The 19,755-nt window shown below is 33.6% G+C and overlaps 2 protein-coding genes across 3 annotated transcripts in view; one reads left to right on the top strand and one right to left on the bottom strand.

Annotated features, from left to right (window-relative positions):
• The window catches only part of LOC115886051 (xaa-Pro aminopeptidase ApepP-like), a 130,528-nt gene that overhangs the window by 75,411 nt on the left and 35,362 nt on the right, over positions 1 to 19,755 (bottom strand). The window lies entirely within an intron of this gene.
• Positions 1,945 to 14,123, top strand: LOC115886054 (catalase-like). The gene is made up of 7 exons (XM_030905081.1): positions 1,945 to 2,073; positions 3,278 to 3,549; positions 3,894 to 4,067; positions 5,706 to 5,920; positions 10,245 to 10,547; positions 12,212 to 12,476; positions 13,804 to 14,123. Exons 1-7 carry the CDS (start codon positions 2,005 to 2,007, stop codon positions 14,033 to 14,035), a joined length of 1,530 nt encoding a protein of 509 aa, XP_030760941.1. The 5' UTR covers positions 1,945 to 2,004; the 3' UTR covers positions 14,036 to 14,123.

Below are 19,755 nucleotides of genomic sequence, written 5' to 3'. Positions count from 1 at the left end.
GCAGTGGTGTTAGGTCTAGAATGATCTCCATTGCTGCTGTTGGACATGTTCTAATGGCACCTGTGATGCAGATACATGCCAGTCTCTGTACTTTGCACAGGTTTTGCCTTGCTGTACGTTGCTCTAGTTTTGTATACCAAGCAACTGCTCCATAAGTAATCATGGGGCTTACTATCATGGTATACATCCAGCGCAAAATGTTAGGGGCGCAGCCCCACCTATTTCCCGCCAGTCTTCTGCATATCATGAGAGCCTTTGTGGCTTTGCTGGTAACGCTTAGTAAAGTAAGATGTACTGAATAAAGACAGAAGGCAAGTATTGTTCCAAGCGCATGGAATCTAGCGTCAAATTAAGTGATTATGTAATAAATACTTCGTATTTTTACCCTCTCCGACTAGATTGCCATAGCGATTCACTTCTATACATGCAAACGCCGAGCCAAGGTTTCGCTTGCCAGCAAGGTATACTTACTTACTTGCTGCCATTACTCGCTGACGAGTATTTGACACGCATCAGAAGGTGGTTACGCAAGGCGTTTTCTTTCATGAGCTTTTCTGTGACTGAAAAGCCCGATGCGTGATGTTATCTCTCTTCCGCACTCCGGACATTCAAACATCTCATACTTTGTTGCCTCTTTACTTTTTGGTTGTCGTTGTTAACTGAGTTAACAATTCTCCTCCGTTGCGTTCTATTTTGCGCTGCGTCCTCCCACTGATGCTGCATAGTACCCCCTTTAAGTTTTCATGGAAAATATCTTTGTATCTTTTGAGTTATCTACCCGGTTTCCTCTTACCCTCTACAAGATCACCGTAATAAAGAGATTTCGGTAGGCGGTTTTCTTGCACCCTGCATACGTGGCCAGCCCATCTTAAGCGGGATTTAGTAATCATGACTTCAGCGCTCTCGCAGCTTGCTTTTTCAAGGACTGAAACGTTTCAGACATGGTGGTACCATTTGATTCTTAACAGTTGTCTAAGGTGTCTCTGTTGCAACTTATTTAATGCGTTCATGTGTCGGCGGTACGGCACCCAGGTTTCGCCTCCATATAACATGGTGGGTATTATTATTGCTCGGTACACTGCAAGTTTCGTTTTTGTGCTCAAGTCATGATTGTAGAAAAATCTGTCTTTTAATTTCCAGAATGCTCTTGAGGCGCTGCTAGTTCTGTGCTGAATTTCAGAGTCGATATTGGCCTTTTCCGATATCAATATCGGAATCAATCATCAATATCGCAAGGTATAAATATATACCCATATAACTTTTTTTGCAGAGATCCGCCATAAAGGTATAAACATTTTTTGCTATCAATATATTTATTCATGGTGGACAGAATCACCATAGTCCTTACTATCCTTAACAGTTCTGTTGACATTTGAATTTGATTTGAAATTTTGTGGATTTGTTTGTTCTTACTGAGCTTATTTAATCTTATTTATTACTTATTCTACAATTAGTTTAGTTTAGAGGTAGTGAATTTAGAAGGATTTTTTTTGTATCAGAACTTAAATTAACAGTGACACTATTACGGTTTATCGAAAAAGACACTCAGCCTGGGACACTTTCTATATCCTTGATATTTATTTTATATCCTATGATGACAATGTTTTTATTATCATTTTCTATGATTAAAAAATATGAGATTTTTAAATGTTAAGTACTTTGTATAAACACCCATATTATCCCTTCAATCATCAGAAAGGACCTTTTCGGTTTAAATGTCAGACTAAACATTTATCAACCCTTCGAAGGAATTTTGTGTTATTGTTATTCTTCATGGCTGGGGTTCTTATCCACAATACACACACGTTTATAGATAATATGTTTCTATTTTTTCTTTATTTTCGGGTTCCAAATTTTGCGGTCAGATTACTAGACCCGGAAATATTATATAAACTTAGGAAAATAAAAATAATAGTTTAGTGTGTTTATATCTCCATAGTCAGATTAGAAATTCTAGTTATTTTTTCTGTTTTTTTTTCTTGGTAGAGAAAATAGTGCTATATAATGTCTAAAAAAGCTTTTGTTAGAGATGCTGTGGCCAATCAGTTAGTAGAGTATGCTGAAAAACATGAAGTAAGTAAGTTATGTTATCTTAGAAATGAAAAAATTGAGGAAATTTATAAATTCTTTGTCTTTTAAGAAAAAAAATAGTCTGGCTAATCTGTGAGAATGAGTAATAGGTATGTCTGGCAGGTGAAAAAATAGATAAAAATTATTAAAACCATCGCCCTTATTTTCGCAATCCTAAAAATTTATCAGATGATAGTTTATATTATAATTACAGCTGTAAATATAGTCTGGCTCATGTGGAACATCTCGAAAGCCTTGCCAGACTCGTCCAACGCTCAGGCACGCTAAATTCGGCATGTTCAATTATACAGGTGATTATTGTCATCTCTACATGTTTTTACTTTTTATAATTTGTAAGAAAAATATTGGTTTCGGGCAAAATTTGACTTTGGCCACAAACACTTTTCTCAACGTTTTGATTTTTTGTACTAATTATTAGAGATATAAGAACGTTGTATTAATAAATATCAAATATTTGTGGTAGGAAATGTAATTCTCTACAAAATTGATCTCTTGGCTTTATTTTGGTTTCTCCCTTAATTTTTGAGCAATAGCAATAAAAAATGTGGTCAAGGTGACTTGTCCACATTTTTTATTGAGTATGAGTGGCAACAATTTTTGCATCTAAAAATACGAAATATACGACCTAACTTGTGAGTCTGGCGGGGCTTTCGTGATTGTAAATGACAGCCAGACGTGTATTTCCCATGAAATTATAGTATTATTTAGCATGTGACAAATTTTCAAATCGGGGAAAATAAGAGCAAAAATGTTGTAATTTTTACAATTTTCAAGAGGTCGCCATCCAGACTTATTTTCCAATTTCGTAAATCAACCAAACTTGCTTTTGATTAAAGTTTATGATATTATCAAAGGATACGTTAAATCTCAAACATGGGAAATTAAGGGTTATGGATTTCAAAAATCTGTCAAATTTTTGCATCCGCAAATTTTCAGCCAGACTGATGAATTTCCGCCCTTTGGGATGTACCAGACTGTTATTTCCATTAATAAAATAATTCATTTTAATGAATGTCAAATATTTTTGATTGGAAGAATAAGTGCAGTTTTTTATTTTATTTAGAAAACTCATCCGAAAATTTTATTTGGGGAAAACTTATTCACCATTTTTAAAATTTGCATAATATGTTTCCAACGACAATGGTATAAATATGCTGCGTATAACAAAGGACTACTATTGTTACAGGGTGAAAAAAACTCTATAACCACGAACTCTGGCAACCCTATAGGAACCAAAGATGCTAGTTTAACGGTAGGCTACCACGGACCAACTTTGCTCCAAGATGTGATGCTTCTAGATGACTTAAGTCATTTCACCAAAGAAAGAAACCCGGAAAGGGTGGTCCACGCCAAAGGTGCGGGTGCTTTTGGGTACTTCGAGGTCACCCATGATATAACCAAGTACACTGCTGCCAAACCCTTCGCTCAAATTGGTAAAAGAACTCCCATAGCGATGAGGTAAATTGAAAGCAAATATTTAGAAAATAAAATATAGTAAGTTAAGTTAAAATATTCATTATTATTGATATTGGTGTCAATGTACAGTGATTAAAAAATATATTATATTATATTTATAAAGTTGGTATTTAATTATTTTTTACTTCTAAAAAAATAATCTATCTAATTAATCAAAAATTCGATTTTTGATAAATTTTTAATATTTAATTTTCAAAGTCAATTATTTTCCATTAAACATTGTTCGTCCGGTCTATACAACGAATACGGGGTTGTCAAGATGACCAAAAAATCCTCATTTCAAAGAATTTTTATTCAAGTAACAAAATTCAATAAAACACTTCTAGATTTTCGACTGTGGCTGGAGAACGTGGTTATGCCGATACTGTAAGGGATGTTAGAGGATTTGCCATCAAATTTTACACAGACGACGGAATTTGGGATATAGTGGGAAACAACACGCCCGTATTCTTTGTTAAGGACGCAGCTGTTTTCTCCAGTTTTATTCATGTAATGAAAAGGTATACTTTCCCATCTTCAGCCTAGAATTACTCTACTGATTTTATTATTTAACACTGTTTTAAATTAGTATCTAACATACAGAATGTCCCCGGATAGTACCACAGTTTAAAGAATTTCTATACTAATATATAAAATCCTTAAGTAACTGACTCACTGATTAATCACGATCCTGCTCAAACCACTCAACGTAAGAAGCTCAATTTTGGCATACAGGTTGATTCTAGGGTGTAGAGGTTCGATAAGAAGGGATTTTTCGAAATTCCAGTTCCAAGGGAGTGAAACCACCCCTCAAATATTACAATATTTTTTATTTAAAAAACGGTCAAGTTTCCGAAAAAACGCTTAAACACGTATATCTTATTTTGTTTTTTTACATATTTTAAGATTTTTTAGATATGTATTCAGGGTGTTTCGAAAAATCTGGTTATTGATTAATCACGATTCTGCTTAAAGCGCTTGACGTAAAAAGCTGATTTTTGGAAAACGGATTGACTTTAGGGTGTAGAGGTTCGATAAGAAGGGATTTTTCGAAACTCGAATTCTAAGGGCGTGAAACCACCTGTCAAATATTAGAATATTTTTTATTTAAAAACCGGTGAGTTTTTCGGAAAAACTCTTAAACACGTAGGTATATTTTATTTTGTTGTTTTACATATTTTTGGATTTTTTAAAAATCTATACAGGGTGTTTCATAAAATATGACCATTTGGTAATCACGATTCTGCTTAAACTGCTTGACGTTTAAAGCTGATTTTTGACAAACGGATTGACTATGGGGTGTAGGGGTTTAATAAGGAGGAGTTTCTCGAATCTCAAATTCCAAGAGGGTGAAAACGCCCCTCAAATATTACAATATTTGATATTTAAAAAACGGTTAGTCTTTCGGGAAAACGCTTGGACACGCATAATTTATTTTGTTTTTTACATATTTTGATTTTTTTTAAATCATACAGGGTGTTCCAAAAAGTTGGGTAATTGATTAACCACGATTCTGCTTAAACTGCTTGACGTAAAAAGCTTATTTTTGGCAAACGCATTTTTTGAGAGTCAAATTCCTACGAGATGAAACTACGCCTCAAATATTACCAAGTTATACATATAATAATATCGCCATATTGTTTTTTCTCATGCTGACATAAATGTGAGAAAATTTTCTTCAGTTTGTATGCTAATGGAAATTCTTGAAATTCAATAAAAAAAAAAACTACTAACTGCCATCACAGTTTAAAGAATATACATAGTATACTAGCGTGTACCGGCCACTTCCTTCGCGTCGAATTAATCATTTGTAATGGTGATAAAGCAAAGCAAGATGTAATGGAAATTCTTGCTTTGCTTTATCACCATTACAAATGATTAATTCGACGCGAAGGAAGTGGCCGGTACACGCTAGTATACTATGTATATTCTTTAAACTGTGATGGCAGTTAGTAGTTTTTTTTATGTCAGTGTAATAACTCTGCAAGTGTAAATGAACAGTTTTAACTGTTTCTGACGTACTTACATATAGTGGGGAAGTTCTGCATTGTCAATTTGAGATCTGCTAATAAAAAAATTATATATTTTTTGTTCAAAACGATATTACTATCAAATGTATTTTTTGTAAATTCCATTCTTGTAATAATTTTTGTCATTAGGAATCCGGTAACAAATATTCGTCCAGACTACGACATGTTCTGGGATTTTGTTTCTCTAAGACCCGAATGTACCCATCAAACACTGATTACGTTCTCTGACAGGGGTACTCCCAAATCTTACAGAAATATGCATGGGTATGGTTCACATACGTATTCGTTTGTGAACAAAGAAGGCGTGGTGCATTGGATCAAGTACCATTTCATTACCAATCAAGGTATCTAAATATACAGTGAGATAAAGAAATAGGTAGACAAATGCGTGTTAACAATTACATTATTTAAAATATTAAATTAAAAATATTTTTGTTAATATTACATCAGTGTTATTCAAATATATTTTCAAACTAAAGTTGTATAGTTTTAGATCGAATGATATACAGGGTGGTCTGAATAAATATCGACTTTAGTTCAAAAATTATTTGAAAAAAAAAACTTTTACACCCTGTATCTCCGAAACGAAGCATTTCAGGCATAACAAATGCATAACGGGACAAAAAAATGTAAACTCTGCTTGCTTATGATTTAAAATAAATTGTCAATGTTGTGTAAATTTAATTTTTGAGTAATCCTGTATAAATGAAACAACGTAGCAAACTTTAGTAACCTAAATTTTGAAGAAAATATTATTATACGGTACGTCAAATAAAAAATTATTCAAAATTCTGACTGAGCTTTAAATAAGTTTTTAATAAAATTGTTCATTCAAATTTAAAGTGTTATATTTTTGTTATTTTTAGCCCTATTTGCATGCATTTTTTAGCGAACTGTATATAATTATATCAACTTTAATTCGTAAACTCAGTTTTTTGCAAACTTTAGTAATTGGCATATTATACAGGGTTAATCGAGGGGTTGTTCTTTTATCCTAACTTTAAAACACCCTGTGCAATAATTTCGTGTGTAATTTTTTTAAAATATAATTTTACGGTAAGAACCATGTTTCCTGAGCATTTTGTTCTTTTGGATCACGTCAATACATGCTTTGGTTAATTTTTAAGAGCGAAATGAACTGATCACGACTAATTTGCAATTTTTTCAGTTATCATTACTTTTGATGTAATTTTTTAAAAGACGAGATGGTTTTGGTGAGTATTGTCATAACGTTATATTATGCTGCATCGGATACTCTATAATAGTAAATTAAAAAAAAACGTTAAAGACTAACGATACAGTCCTGGTTTTCATAAACATTAATAGCGATATTAAGGAAAACATCTGTAATACTGAAGTATACAAACAGAAAAAAAAATGTAAAAAATACCCTAATACTTTGTATTGCCTCCCGTGGCTGCTATAACTGCCTGTATGCGTCCGGTCATACTGTCATTGAGGCTGCATATATCATATCGCGTTATGTTTTCCCATTCTTCTTTTAGAATCAAGCGAAGTAGGGGAGCGGGGGGCACGTTGTTACACGGGTAAGAAGTTACACACGCTTTTTTTACCAAGATTTTAAACTCTTTGATGGACATAAGTGGACTCATTTGTTTTCTTATAACATTGTGCATTACATAAAAATTATCAGTGACTCTCCAAGCGCCAAACTGCTAAGTTGTGTGCATGTGTCTCGATTTGAACCAAGTAAGTAAACAAATCCTTTACGAAATTTTTGATTCCTGATGTCTATACTTTTTATTTTCTCAAAAATGTTTACTTTGAACGTTCATAATATATTTACCTTTAATTTGCAATGTTGTGTTCTTCTACTATCGATATCCATTAATGCTGACTTCAATTTATATTTAAAAACGTGCCATGGGGCAGGTAGTTACAATTTATTGGGGTAAGTTGTTACATGTAACATCTTACCCCAAAAAATTACCATGCCTTTTATTGTACCGTTCGTCTTCATATTTTAAAAATTCTAAATATTCTTTGTTGTAGAGAAACTATAAAAGAAAAACAGAAAGAGGTACAACTAGTCAAGAAATTTATGAACCGCAACAAGTACTGCAGAATAAATCGAGCATTCGTAAAGCAAGCGAAATGTTCAATTTGTGTCCGACGTCCTTATCCAGGGATGTCAGAAAAAACAAAACAACGAAAGTTGTTCATTGGATTACGTTAAACCTAGATTGGTATTCTCACAAGAAACAGAACATAAATTAGCTTCTTATCTACTCAGAAGTTCAGAAATATATTTTGGTTTACTACCAACAGAAGTTTGAAAACTAGCTTACCAATATGATGTAAAACTCGAATTAACAAATACAAAGCTGACTTCCCCCAGCTGGCTTAGAACTAATATGGCTGGGCCGGACTGGTTTAAAAGTTTTATGGATAGAAATACTCGACTATCTCTACGAACACCAGAAGCTATTATTCTTTATTATTAAAAAATATTTTTTTTTTGCTATTATTTTTTTTTATAATAGTGGTTCTCAAAATTTAAGCAAAAAAGCATTTTTTGTTTAAATTTTCAAAGTAAAATTACTCGGTTATTTTGGACTTACTTGAAAAACGATAAAGAGAAAAAATGTTTCTTTTGGCCAAATCTACCCCCCTTAAAATACTTGCACTTATTTCTGGGACACCCTGGGTAAGGGTCAAATCACCTCAAGTAATGGTGATTTTCGCTCGGACGAAAAAATCTCTTTTGCCTCCGATTTTTTAAAAATATTGAAATTGTCTTGATCAAAATGTTTATAAAGATCAATATATCGGGTCGGACATGACTGAATTTTTACTAGAAAATCGCTCAGTTTCACAGGGTTCTACCTACTGTTTTATTTCCATTATCGATAACGGTAATTAATTTGATCTTGAATATTTTGAATCACGGTTTTGAGAAACTTTAAGACTTCCTGATTCATTCAGTTCAGCTGGCGCAATCCTCTGTGAAATACATTATTTTTAGCTTTCCAGGTATATACTTTCTTACAGATTGTAGAAAGAAATTCTCTCTTTTCTCGTACAGCAGCAGCTTCGTCATGTATACGTGTTTTAATTTTGGTATAATTCTCATCACGTAACTTTTCCTAGTTTCTACATTTGGCATCTTGTATGATAATGCCATGACTCAAACGAAAAAAATCTAGACAATACCTAAGCAGTGGATATAAATGTGTTTTAATAAAAGTCTTAAATAAGTGCAAATATTTTCAGGGGTGGTATATTTCGACCTCAGGAACATGTCTATTTGATATCTTTTTTGTAAAGAAAGATGTTGAAAAACTTTTCGTTTAAATTTTCCTGTATATTTTAAAAAAAAAATTTAAAAGTTCTTGTTCACCGCAAATTTTCCCACGGTATAGTTTCTTAATATTTGATATTACGGCACAAAAAGAGATGCAAATACAGAAAGATTGAGGTGGCAAAATTTTTAAAAATAAATCAGTTTTTTTTAAATTCAAACTTTAATAACTCGGTTATTTTGGACTTATTTGAAACACGGTAAAGAGAATAAATTATTTTTCTTTTATTCATATCTACCAGCCTTGAAAATATTTGCACAAAGCAGCACAATAAATAAGGTGCACTTATTGACTCACCTTGTATAATAAAACATTTCAAATGGAACAACAAACAACAGATGTTTATTAAAATTATAAGTGTCTCAGAGGAGGACATCTAACAATAGTTATTTTACAAATTGGTGTTTATGTGTTTAAAAGCAACTAACGATTATATTGATGATCATTGATTAGTTAGTTAGTCAGTCACTAAGAATCTTACATAATTTTAGTTAGAAGATTAACCATTTAATTTTTGCTAAACCAATCTTTTTTGAGCTCTGATCAAGACCGGCTCACCGGCCCATCCACCCCTGCCTCCTGCCAAGCATTTCCCAAACTTCGAACGTGATGGGCCGTTCATAGTAGTATATAGTTCACAATAATCACCAACGCTGTCTTGTCATATTGAAAAAAAACTTCAAAAATAAATTATAATTGAAAAAATTGCAAATTGTTGGTGGCAAGTTCTTTTCGCTCTTAAAAATTAACCAAGGCATGTATTGACATGATCCAAAAAACGAAATTCTCAGGAGACATGGTTCTGACCCTAAAATTATATTTCAGGAAAATCTACACACGAAATTATTGCACAGGGTGTGTCAAAGTTAGGGGGAAAAAACAACCCCTCGATTAACCCTGTATAATATGCCAAATACCAAAGTTTATAAAAAACTCAGTTTACAAATTAAAGTTGATATAATTATATGCAGCTTGATAAAAAAATAATAAAAATAGGGCTAAAAATAACAAAAATATAACAGTTTAAATTTGAACAAAATTTTCTTCGTTGCGTTTTTTGCATCTGAATGTATTTTATAAATCACTCGGTATACAATGTAACACAGTGGTATATTTCTAATAGGAATTTAATAAAAAATCCACTGACCTAAAAAATCTATAGCATACCATTAAAAAACATTCAAATTTATTTTGAAAATATGTTTTCAATAAAAAATAAACGAGAAAATAAAAAAGACCAAACTAAAAACCTGATATAGAGCATTTTTTCTATGTTTACTTATTTCGCTGAGTTTTTTCCGGTACATTATTTCTCTTTTTAATTGATTTATTTATTTTTCTCGAGGTATCCAAAACTTATCGGCCAGAGACGCCCAAAGAATAGCTGGCGAAAATCCGGACTACCACACCAGAGACCTGTACAATGCCATAGCAACTAAAAATTTTCCTTCGTGGGACTTTTACATTCAAGTGATGACCCATGACCAAGCTCTGAAAAGTCCCTACGACCCTTTTGACCTGACAAAAGTCTGGTTGCATGCTGACTATCCGTTGATACCCGTAGGGAAGATTGTGCTGAACAAGAACCCTACCAATTATTATGCTGAGATCGAGCAGATTGCTATGGATGTGGCTCATTTGATACCAGGTACGATTTTCTACAGTGTTGTCCGAATATTATTGTATTTCCCGAATATTTATTTGTTTTGTTGCTGTAAAGCTGCGTCCAAGCTACTCGAACAAAACTTCGCGAACATATATAATTCACACTATATACTCGTAGCAGCAAGTCGTAAACGACGGCACAGCCCATCGCATCGGTCCCGAGGACTGAGATGCGGGGAAGAATGCGACAACCAGTTTGCTCTATAGATCTAGGATGCGTTTAGGTAGTCGCTGTTTTTTCGAGTGCCCGGATTTCGAGTGCAAGCATTTTAATAAATAAATTAACCGGTAAACAGTTTAAGAACTTTTGTCGTTGAAGAATCAATATTTAGCAGGCGGAGGGTCACAGGGGTCTTTTGGTAGATTATTTGTTATAGTGTATTTTTAAGACCTGTATGTTTCATTTTCAGCCGATTCTACCAGGTGTTTCTCAAAAGGGGCTCATTTTTTTTACTTTTTTAATTTTTCAGATAATACAACGAAATTTGGTTTGTTAGTATATGATATAAATCGGGATTAATTGACGTATTCAATTACCTTCGGTCGCTTCCTGTTTCGCCGGAAAACAACAACTTTGTATTTTTAGATTGTATCCTAAGTACTTTTTTACTTTATTTGATAGAAAACGACATTCTAAATAGAATGACATACCATACGTCAATTTTAGACAATTCCAATTAAATAAAAATAGAATTTTAAATTTCAGTCTAGAGTGCCAAGACTGAGTTAAAACTATTAATTTGTAATCACAGAACTTTGGAAACATATATTTGATCGTGTAATTTTTTTTCGTATTCTTTCATGACCGCTTAAAAGATGCCCAAATCGTATTTTTAATGATAACTCAAATTTTTCAAATGGTACGAGGCTGGCTCAGCATATTTGGAAAAAGCATTTTTTACAAATAATTTGGTACCACATACTTGGTATTTGGAGTAAAATTGACGTTACGTTTATTTATGGCCATTTTTAAATTGAAAATGTCAAAAGTTGACATATAATATATCATTCTATTTAGCATGGCATTTTCTATCATATACGGTAAAAAAATACCGAGGGTACCATTTAAATCAAAAGTTGTTGTCATTTCCGGTGAAATAGGTAGTGACCGAAAATAAATGAAAACGTCGATCAATCCTGATTTATGTCCTATACTAACATACCAAATCTCGTTTTTTATCTAAAAAATTAAAAAAGTTATAGAAGTGAACCACTTTTCAGAAACACCCGGTATATTTATTTCTAAAAATGTAATGGTAAAATTTCATAAGCTGATTTTTGGCAAACGGATTGACTGTGGGGTGTAGATGTTCGATAAGGAGGGGTTTCTTGAATCTCAAATTCCAAGAGGGTGAAAACGCTCCTCAAATATTACAATATTTGTTATTTAAAAAACGGTTAGCCTTTCCGGAAAACGCTTGGATAAGGAGGGGTTTCTTGAATCTCAAATTCCAAGAGGGTGAAAACGCTCCTCAAATATTACAATATTTGTTATTTAAAAAACGGTTAGTCTTTCGGGAAAACGCTTGGACACGCATAATTTATTTTGTTTTTTTGCATCTACAACCTAACCAACATGCATTACTCCATAACATTCTTCCTTTTTCTTACCCGGATTCTCCTAATGAATTCATTCTTTAAACATAGGAGTAGAGATATCTCCGGATCGCATGTTGCAAGGACGTATGTTTGCCTACAGAGACACTCACCAGTACCGTTTAGGTCCAAATTACAACCAGCTGCCTGTGAACAGGCCCTATGTCGTTCACAATTACTCACGTGACGGATACGGTACGACCAATAGTCAGGGTGGTGCTCCAAACTATCACCCTAACAGTTTCGAAGGGCCTGTAGATGATAAAAGAGCTCAAGCCTTGTCACCAAGCATACCACTGCATGGAGAAGCTAAAAGGTTAGCGCTTTAGTTAATATTTTAGGAAAAACCACCAAATTTCTAATTTTTATTATTATTGTTGTATTGTCCCCAGCAATTACTATACAGGGTGAGTTTTAAATAAGAGCAAAAAGATGTTTGGGGCTAGTAGATCTCGATAAAGGAAACATATATTTTCTATTCATACCTTTTTCTGCATCTTTTCTGGGTTTTCTTTGATAAAAATTTAATCTACTACCCATGTTGCCATTATTATCATGAAATTATGTTTGTAACTAAAAGTTAAAAAAAATTTCAAGAAAATCCAAATTTTCAAAAAAAAATATTCGCGAAAAATACTATACCCATAAAAATATTTGCACTTATTTAAGACTCACCCTGTATAGAAAATTCTTCTATTTGAATTTTTATTTTCTCTTTTAGAAGAAATTTCTAAAGGAGAAATTTTAGTTTAGAAATGTGTTTTCTTCTCTTCTTTCTCAAATGCAACAATATACCGAATAATCGAAAAAAAAAACGTCAGCGATGGCTATGAAATGAAGATCGCTGTCATTTTATATGTAAAATTATATGGAGAATGTCATCGATCGTCACCTTCAAGCCAACTGGACGCCATTTTTTTCGATCATATCATTATCAATATTAAATAAAAAATGTTTCTTTTTCTTATACGTACAAAATCAAAGTGATTCGTATATCCATCCCCCTCAAACATATTGCTTTTTACTGTAACTTAATTTTCTTTATTAGAACCGTTTTTGAACCTCTAAAATTTTAAATTTCTATACAGGTACGCAATATAAAATTATTATTAAATATACAGGGTCCTCCAAAAGGGTCGGATATTTTATATGTTTTTTTTTATCCAGATACTACACAGTGTTCAAAATAAATTTATAAATTTTGACTTTGTATAGAGTAAAAATACTATGCTATACATTTTGTCATCGACATTTTTTTCTCCAAAAAAGTTTTCGCTTGTTCTAAAATGGTTAATTTCGTACACCGGGTATTTCTCAAAAGTGGCTCACCCCTATAACTTATATAAACGCCTATAAGAATTGATACGTTAGTATATGACATAAATCAGGATTGATTGACGTATAAAATTGTTTTTGGTCAATTTTTGTTTCACCGGAAATGACTACAACTTTTGATTTTTAAATTGCACCATCGTAACTGTTTTACCTTAAGAGATAGAAAATGACTCTCTGAATAGAATGACACCCAGTATACCAATTTTTACCCTTCTTTTTAATTCCTCCAATCATCTCTTAAACCTAAGAACTTTTTTGTTATTTTTTTGTTTTACAAAAATATCATTTTTTTTCTTCTCAACCGCCAGAATCGACAGTGGAAACGATGACAACTTCACTCAACCTCGTCTACTGTACGTCAGAGTACTGAAAGAAGACGAAAGACAAAGACTGGTCGAGAATTTGGTTGAATGGCTGAAACGCACTACAACAGTCATTCAGTTACGAGCCATTTCTAATTTTGAACAAGTGGATAAAACGCTCGGAAGCAGACTGAAAGAGGCACTGCATTTGGATCAGGAATACCACATTGAGTTCTGATAGAAACTTAAAAAAAATAGATTTTTTAAATACGTCTATTGAATTATAAGAAGTCTCGGAGAAATAAATAAACAGAGATTTGCTGAGATTTTGAAATAATTCATGGAAATAGTCGTTATAAATAATTATACAGGGTGGTCCGAACTGTGTTCCGGAAACTTCGGCAGTATATTCTGCCTTAAAAATAAGTAAAAAAGTCGTATAAATGTATGTCCTAAAATGCTTAGTTTCGGAGATACAGTGTGTAGAAGTTTCATTTTTATTTCGATTTTTCCGAATAATTTATGAAGTAACGTCAATATTTGGATGAAAATTGGTGTCTGGGAGTTTTGTATGTCTGGAAATTTGATTTTGATGTCTCTTGAATATGACTCCAACTTGTACAGGGCGTCACCAACATATTTTTTAACTGGTTTGAAGAAATTAACTTTTTTTTAAATATTTGCGACATTTTTTGCATAAAAAAGGTCTCCTGGTTACTTGGTTCTCGAGATATTTGGAATCGAAATTATCAGTACCTGTCATCATTTATATAAATTATTAAACATGTTGACTATATTTCTGATGATGGCTTTGTGTCAAAAGCTCAAGAGAAACTCTCATTTTTGCGAAGAAAAATGTATGATTAATTTAAAAATGTTGTCTTGAAAAAGTCAAATAACCATCTACACAACGTACCTATTTATTTTTTGTCAATATAATGACTTCTATTGACTATTTCCATTCTACATATCTTGAGAACGGTTGTATTGTATTTGATTAAGAGTGGGTCTCAATTGGGACCCTCCACTGCGGTCGCGAGGGCCTATTGTGGCTCAGTTTCTACAAGCACTTTAATAGAAAAAGAGCATTAAACTTCACCCTCAAGACCCAGCCTTTTAATATAGGCCGTTATGTCCGAGGGTGATATGTTTGATAAGTCTAGCGTAGGTTTACCAAACAGAAAACAAAAAAAACCTCAAACCTGGTCCAGCCCCCAGCGGGGCAGGTACACATAACGTGCTTCATTGTTTTTTCATCTTCCATAGAGAGTCGGCCTTCGGCGTCTTCCACCAGTCCCATCCTCTGTAGGTGTGATCACAGCCGTCAGTGGCCCGTGTATACTGCAGTAAGCGTACGCGCTCCGTTCCTACCAGCCTTTAGGAGTTCATCTGTTCTACGTTTGGATGGCCCTGCTAGGATTGTCTTGGCATGTTCCATTCCGGGACTGTCATACTAGTCCCGAAACGCCGCACCCCTAACCCATTCACAGAGCCTGTCTCTTGCGAGATTTTTTGGTACACTAAGTGTCGGTTCTGGGTCCACGAATGGCGAGCCTGCACCAGGCTCGCCAGGTTTTGGCGAGGGAATCAGCACGTTCATTTCCCTCTAGGCCGACATGTCCCGGTATCCATATTAGCGACACTTTGTTCCCATCTCCTAATATATTTATTTATTTATTTATTTATCAACGGGCTAAGCAGCCCAATAAAATAACAATATTGTATCAAGCCATCAGGTCATCCGCTAACAGGGTCCACAGAAGAGGAGAGAGAACTCCTCCTTGCGGGCATCCCCTGCCCGGAACAAACCTGACGGACTCACCGCTGAGCGAGGTCGTTGCTATTCGATTTTTGAGCATTTGCTCAATCCATTCAGTTATGGTTGCTTCGACTACTCGGGCTTTTACAGCGCCTAGGAGCGATTGAGGGGTAACATTGTTAAATGCTCCCTCAATGTCTAAGAATATCTTGCCCTAAAGATCCTTACTCAGCGAGGGACGATAATGCTATCAGCCTTCTGCAATAAGGCCGGGAACACCCCGTCCTCTCCTGGAGATTTAAATGGGTCAAAACTTTCGATGGCCCCCTTAGTCTCCCTATAGGTGATTACTTTCTTCGCTATCTCCCAATCCTCTTTTGTGGGCCGATTTTTGCGACTCATGAGTATTGGGGGAGGTCGTTCTTCATCACCTAGAATCAGGCAGCCTGGGAAGTGTTTTTGGGCCAAAATCTCTAGCGTTTCTTTCCTGGACTCTATGAAGTTACCGTCGGGACGCTGTATCGTCCCTAGCTCATTCACTGGTTCTTTTGAGAGAATCTTGTGAATTCTGGTGCTTTGGGGTAGATCGACCAGACTCCCAGAGACCCTTCTCCAAGACTCTCTCTTCGCCCTTCTTATTTCCTTATAGTACTCCGTCAACGTCGTACGATAGGTTTCCCAGTTACCTGACACTTTAGCGCGATTAAAGAGCTGTCGCACTTCTTTTCTTCTTTTGTCCAGTTTGTTGTTCCAGCAAGAGGACTTCCTATTATCCTTCTTTGTTTTAAGTGGACAATTTTCACTATAAGCCGTTATGATTGCACACCGCAGTTGTTTCGCTGCAATCTCGATCTCATCGCGATCTCTCACTTTTGCAATTGTGGGTTCCAGCAGATGCACGAGTGAGCGGTTGTATCCTTTCCAATCTGTGCACTTTGGATCCCTATATTGCAGGAGAGTTCTTTCACCTTCGCTTATTTCAAACTGTATGTATCTGGGATCCGAGCACGATGGCTCAGATGATACCCTCAGTTGGATATCCTGGTGCTCAAATAGTTGGAGCTGACCGTAATGTCTTTGAGAACGGTTGCGCACAGCAATTTTTACCAAGAGATATTTTTTACGTAAAAAGTCACGGAAATGTATATTTTTTTACTCAGTAGTTTTATACAGGTGCGGACGAAAAGTTATTACAGTTAAAACCCCCTACAAATAGGAATCGTATTGACACATCTGAAGTTACTTCAGAAATTATTTGGAAAAAATCGAAATAAAAATTAAACTTCTACACCCTGTATCTCCGAAACTAAGCATTTTAGGACATACATTTATACGAACTTTTTTACTTATTTTTATCTGCTGCCGAAGTTTCCGGAATGGTGTTTGGACCACCGTGTATACTATTCTCAAGTTATTTTGTCATTACGTAACACAATTTTATAAGTTATTTTTACATCTTCGGTGTGTTTTATTTACAATGACCTAGATAAATCAACTTTACCAGTAATGCACGCCAATCTTCATCAAAAAACTACAAAATAGTAATCATTTAGAAAGCTTACTTGATTTATTTAGGTGACGCAATTCTGTTTTAATTAAATTAATACAAGAAATAGAATTCTAAAATATTTACTTTATTTTAGTTTATTTGATTCCTATTTGAACTTACATTTTAATGTATTCGTAAATTTTTGGACAATTTAAACTACTCTAACTAGAGTAATTTTTGACAACTAAGCTGTCTTTCCCTTATAGGAATTAAGGCTGTATTCCGTTGCAAAATCAGGCGAACCAGACCGGTAAACTACGGTAAAGAGCGGTTCCTGAAAAACATCGGTTTGATACGGAATGGTTTGGTAAAATATTGGAAACGTCAAATGTTGACGTTTTCTAAATTTCAATACCTCTATTATAAAATTTATCTTTTATGCATTTTTAATGATCCTATTCTCTGCTTTTACGTTTGCTTCTTCTTTTCAATGGAGTTTAATATTGAAAAGTACTTTCTTAATAAACTGTTAAATTCGTTAGACAGCTCAAGTGAAGATTTGCAGGTCCAATATTAAAACAGATCAATAATAAATAAACAACTCTAATCAGTATTTATATATATTTTTTTTGTTTTTACTTACTTAAGAGTAAAAACAAAATATATATAGTATGCAGGTCAAAGAAACGAATAATTAATAATTAATTAATACCTTACAAAACATTCACGATTACTTGTTGTCTTGTTTTTCATGTTTTCTTTAAATGTTCCTGACTTTAAGAAACAATGGCTGCATGATAAATTTAAATGATCCTAAAAAGTCATTCTATTTAGTTAATAAAATTTATTTACCTTTACTGCCTACCTTCATTGCTTTTGGATGTAAATACAAAATATTATTACAAATTTTAGAAATTAAATGAGAAATTTCACCCGAACTTCCAACATTTGCTTGATTTCTGTCACATAAATGACATTGATTGACAAATAAAACCAGAAAAAACAGCCTTCTCGCGCTTGTTAGTTTGGTGACAGTTATAACAGAATTTTTCAGGAACCGTGTTCCGTAATAAGAAAACTCTCAGGAAACCGATAGAAAGGGAACATAAAACCATAACCAAGGTAAGCAACGGAATACACGTCAATTTTGGAATACTTTTGAATTAAAGATGAGCATATTTTTTGGACATCTCTACTCACTTGTGTTATTTTTTCTACATTTTTGATTTCATAATGCTTCTAAGATTCTAACTGTCTTTTTTATATTGATATTATAATATATATATTATTATTGATAAATAGATAATATTATTAATAGATAATATTATTGATAAAATAATTGAAAAAAGGAGGCAGCCATGGTTTACTGATACTATTAAACAAATGGTCAAATTAAAAAATAAAGCCTATAACGCCTTCAAAAACGATCGGTCTGAGTCTAAATGGAATTATTACAAGGAACTGAGGAATTTTACGAATAGAGCTATACATTATGAAAAAAAAAACAATATTTTGAAGTTTCACTTGAAAAAATTAAGTTCAATCAGAGATTATCGTGGAGAAAATTTAGAGAATTGAACATTTGTGCCACTAGTTCTAATAATACCATCCCTGATTTACTAAACGTTCCTGATGATATCAATAAAGCTTTTTCAGCATTCTCTACTAATACCAATTCAGTGGACAGAAACGTTATAAACTCTTATTTAAACAAGACGCATCCGAATTTATTGCATTTGTTTGAGTTTTGTTCAGTAACAGAAAGTACAGTTAAGGACAGCATTATTAATATAAAATCATCAGCAGTCGGTGTGGATGAAATTTCACTGGATATGCTGCTCTTATGTCTAAACAGAATATTACCTTTCATAACAAATATAATCAATTCATGCTTATTGGAATCTCAATTTCCAGATTGCTGGAAAATAGCAAAAGTGATTCCTCTCGCTAAGATAACAAACCCAACATCGTTTAAACATGAGGCCAATAAGCATTTTATCAATCTTATCAAAAATTTTGGAGAGGATTATGTGTTTACAACTAACAGATCGTCTGAACCAAAACAATCTTTTTCTAGCTAGTCAATCGGGATTTCGCAAGGGTTACAGCTGTACAACAGCTTTGCTCAATGTCACAAATGAGATTTTTAGAGCTATAGATAAGGGTGAAACAGCAGTAATGGTACTTTTAGATTATACTAAGGCTTTTATTCAAAATTAACCATGAAATTTTAGTTTCGATATTGCATTACTTAGGATTTTCGGAGGGTGCAACTTTGTTATTAAGCAATTACTTAGCGGATAGAAGACAGTATGTGGAAACAAATAAAGGAAAATCTGAGATTCTATATATTGATAGTGGCGTGCCGCAAGGTTCTATATTGGGGCCTCTTCTATATAGCATGTATACTTGCAACATATCTCAGTATATTGAATATAGCATGAGCCAATTATATGCCGATGACACGCAATTAGTAATGTCATTTAATCCTGATAAATCGGCCGATGCTTCAAAATTTCTAAATACTGATTTGGAAAGTCTAAGTAAGTTTTCGGAAGCGCATCTCTTTTAAATATCAATCCAAGTAAATCGTGTTTTATGGTGTTTGGAAAACATAATAAAACAATTTCTGTTGATTTTGAATTAAAAATAAAAGATAGTACTCTTCAATGTGTTGATGTAGCTCGAAATTTGGGTCTTACTTTTGATA

This window comes from Sitophilus oryzae, unplaced genomic scaffold (assembly GCF_002938485.1).
Source record: "Sitophilus oryzae breed Bouriz unplaced genomic scaffold, Soryzae_2.0 scaffold_466_pilon_pilon, whole genome shotgun sequence".
NCBI lineage: Eukaryota > Metazoa > Arthropoda > Insecta > Coleoptera > Curculionidae > Sitophilus > Sitophilus oryzae.
This window is presented reverse-complemented; position numbering and strand designations above follow the sequence as displayed.

Excerpts from the sequence above, each read along its gene's own strand:
- LOC115886054 (XM_030905081.1), top strand. The coding sequence starts at position 2,005 with ATGTCTAAAAAAGCTTTTGTTAGAGATGCTGTGGCCAATCAGTTAGTA. Across the intron at positions 3,550-3,893 it reads AGAACTCCCATAGCGATGAG|ATTTTCGACTGTGGCTGGAG; the intron begins GTAAATTGAAAG and ends AAACACTTCTAG. Across the intron at positions 10,548-12,211 it reads TGTGGCTCATTTGATACCAG|GAGTAGAGATATCTCCGGAT; the intron begins GTACGATTTTCT and ends CTTTAAACATAG.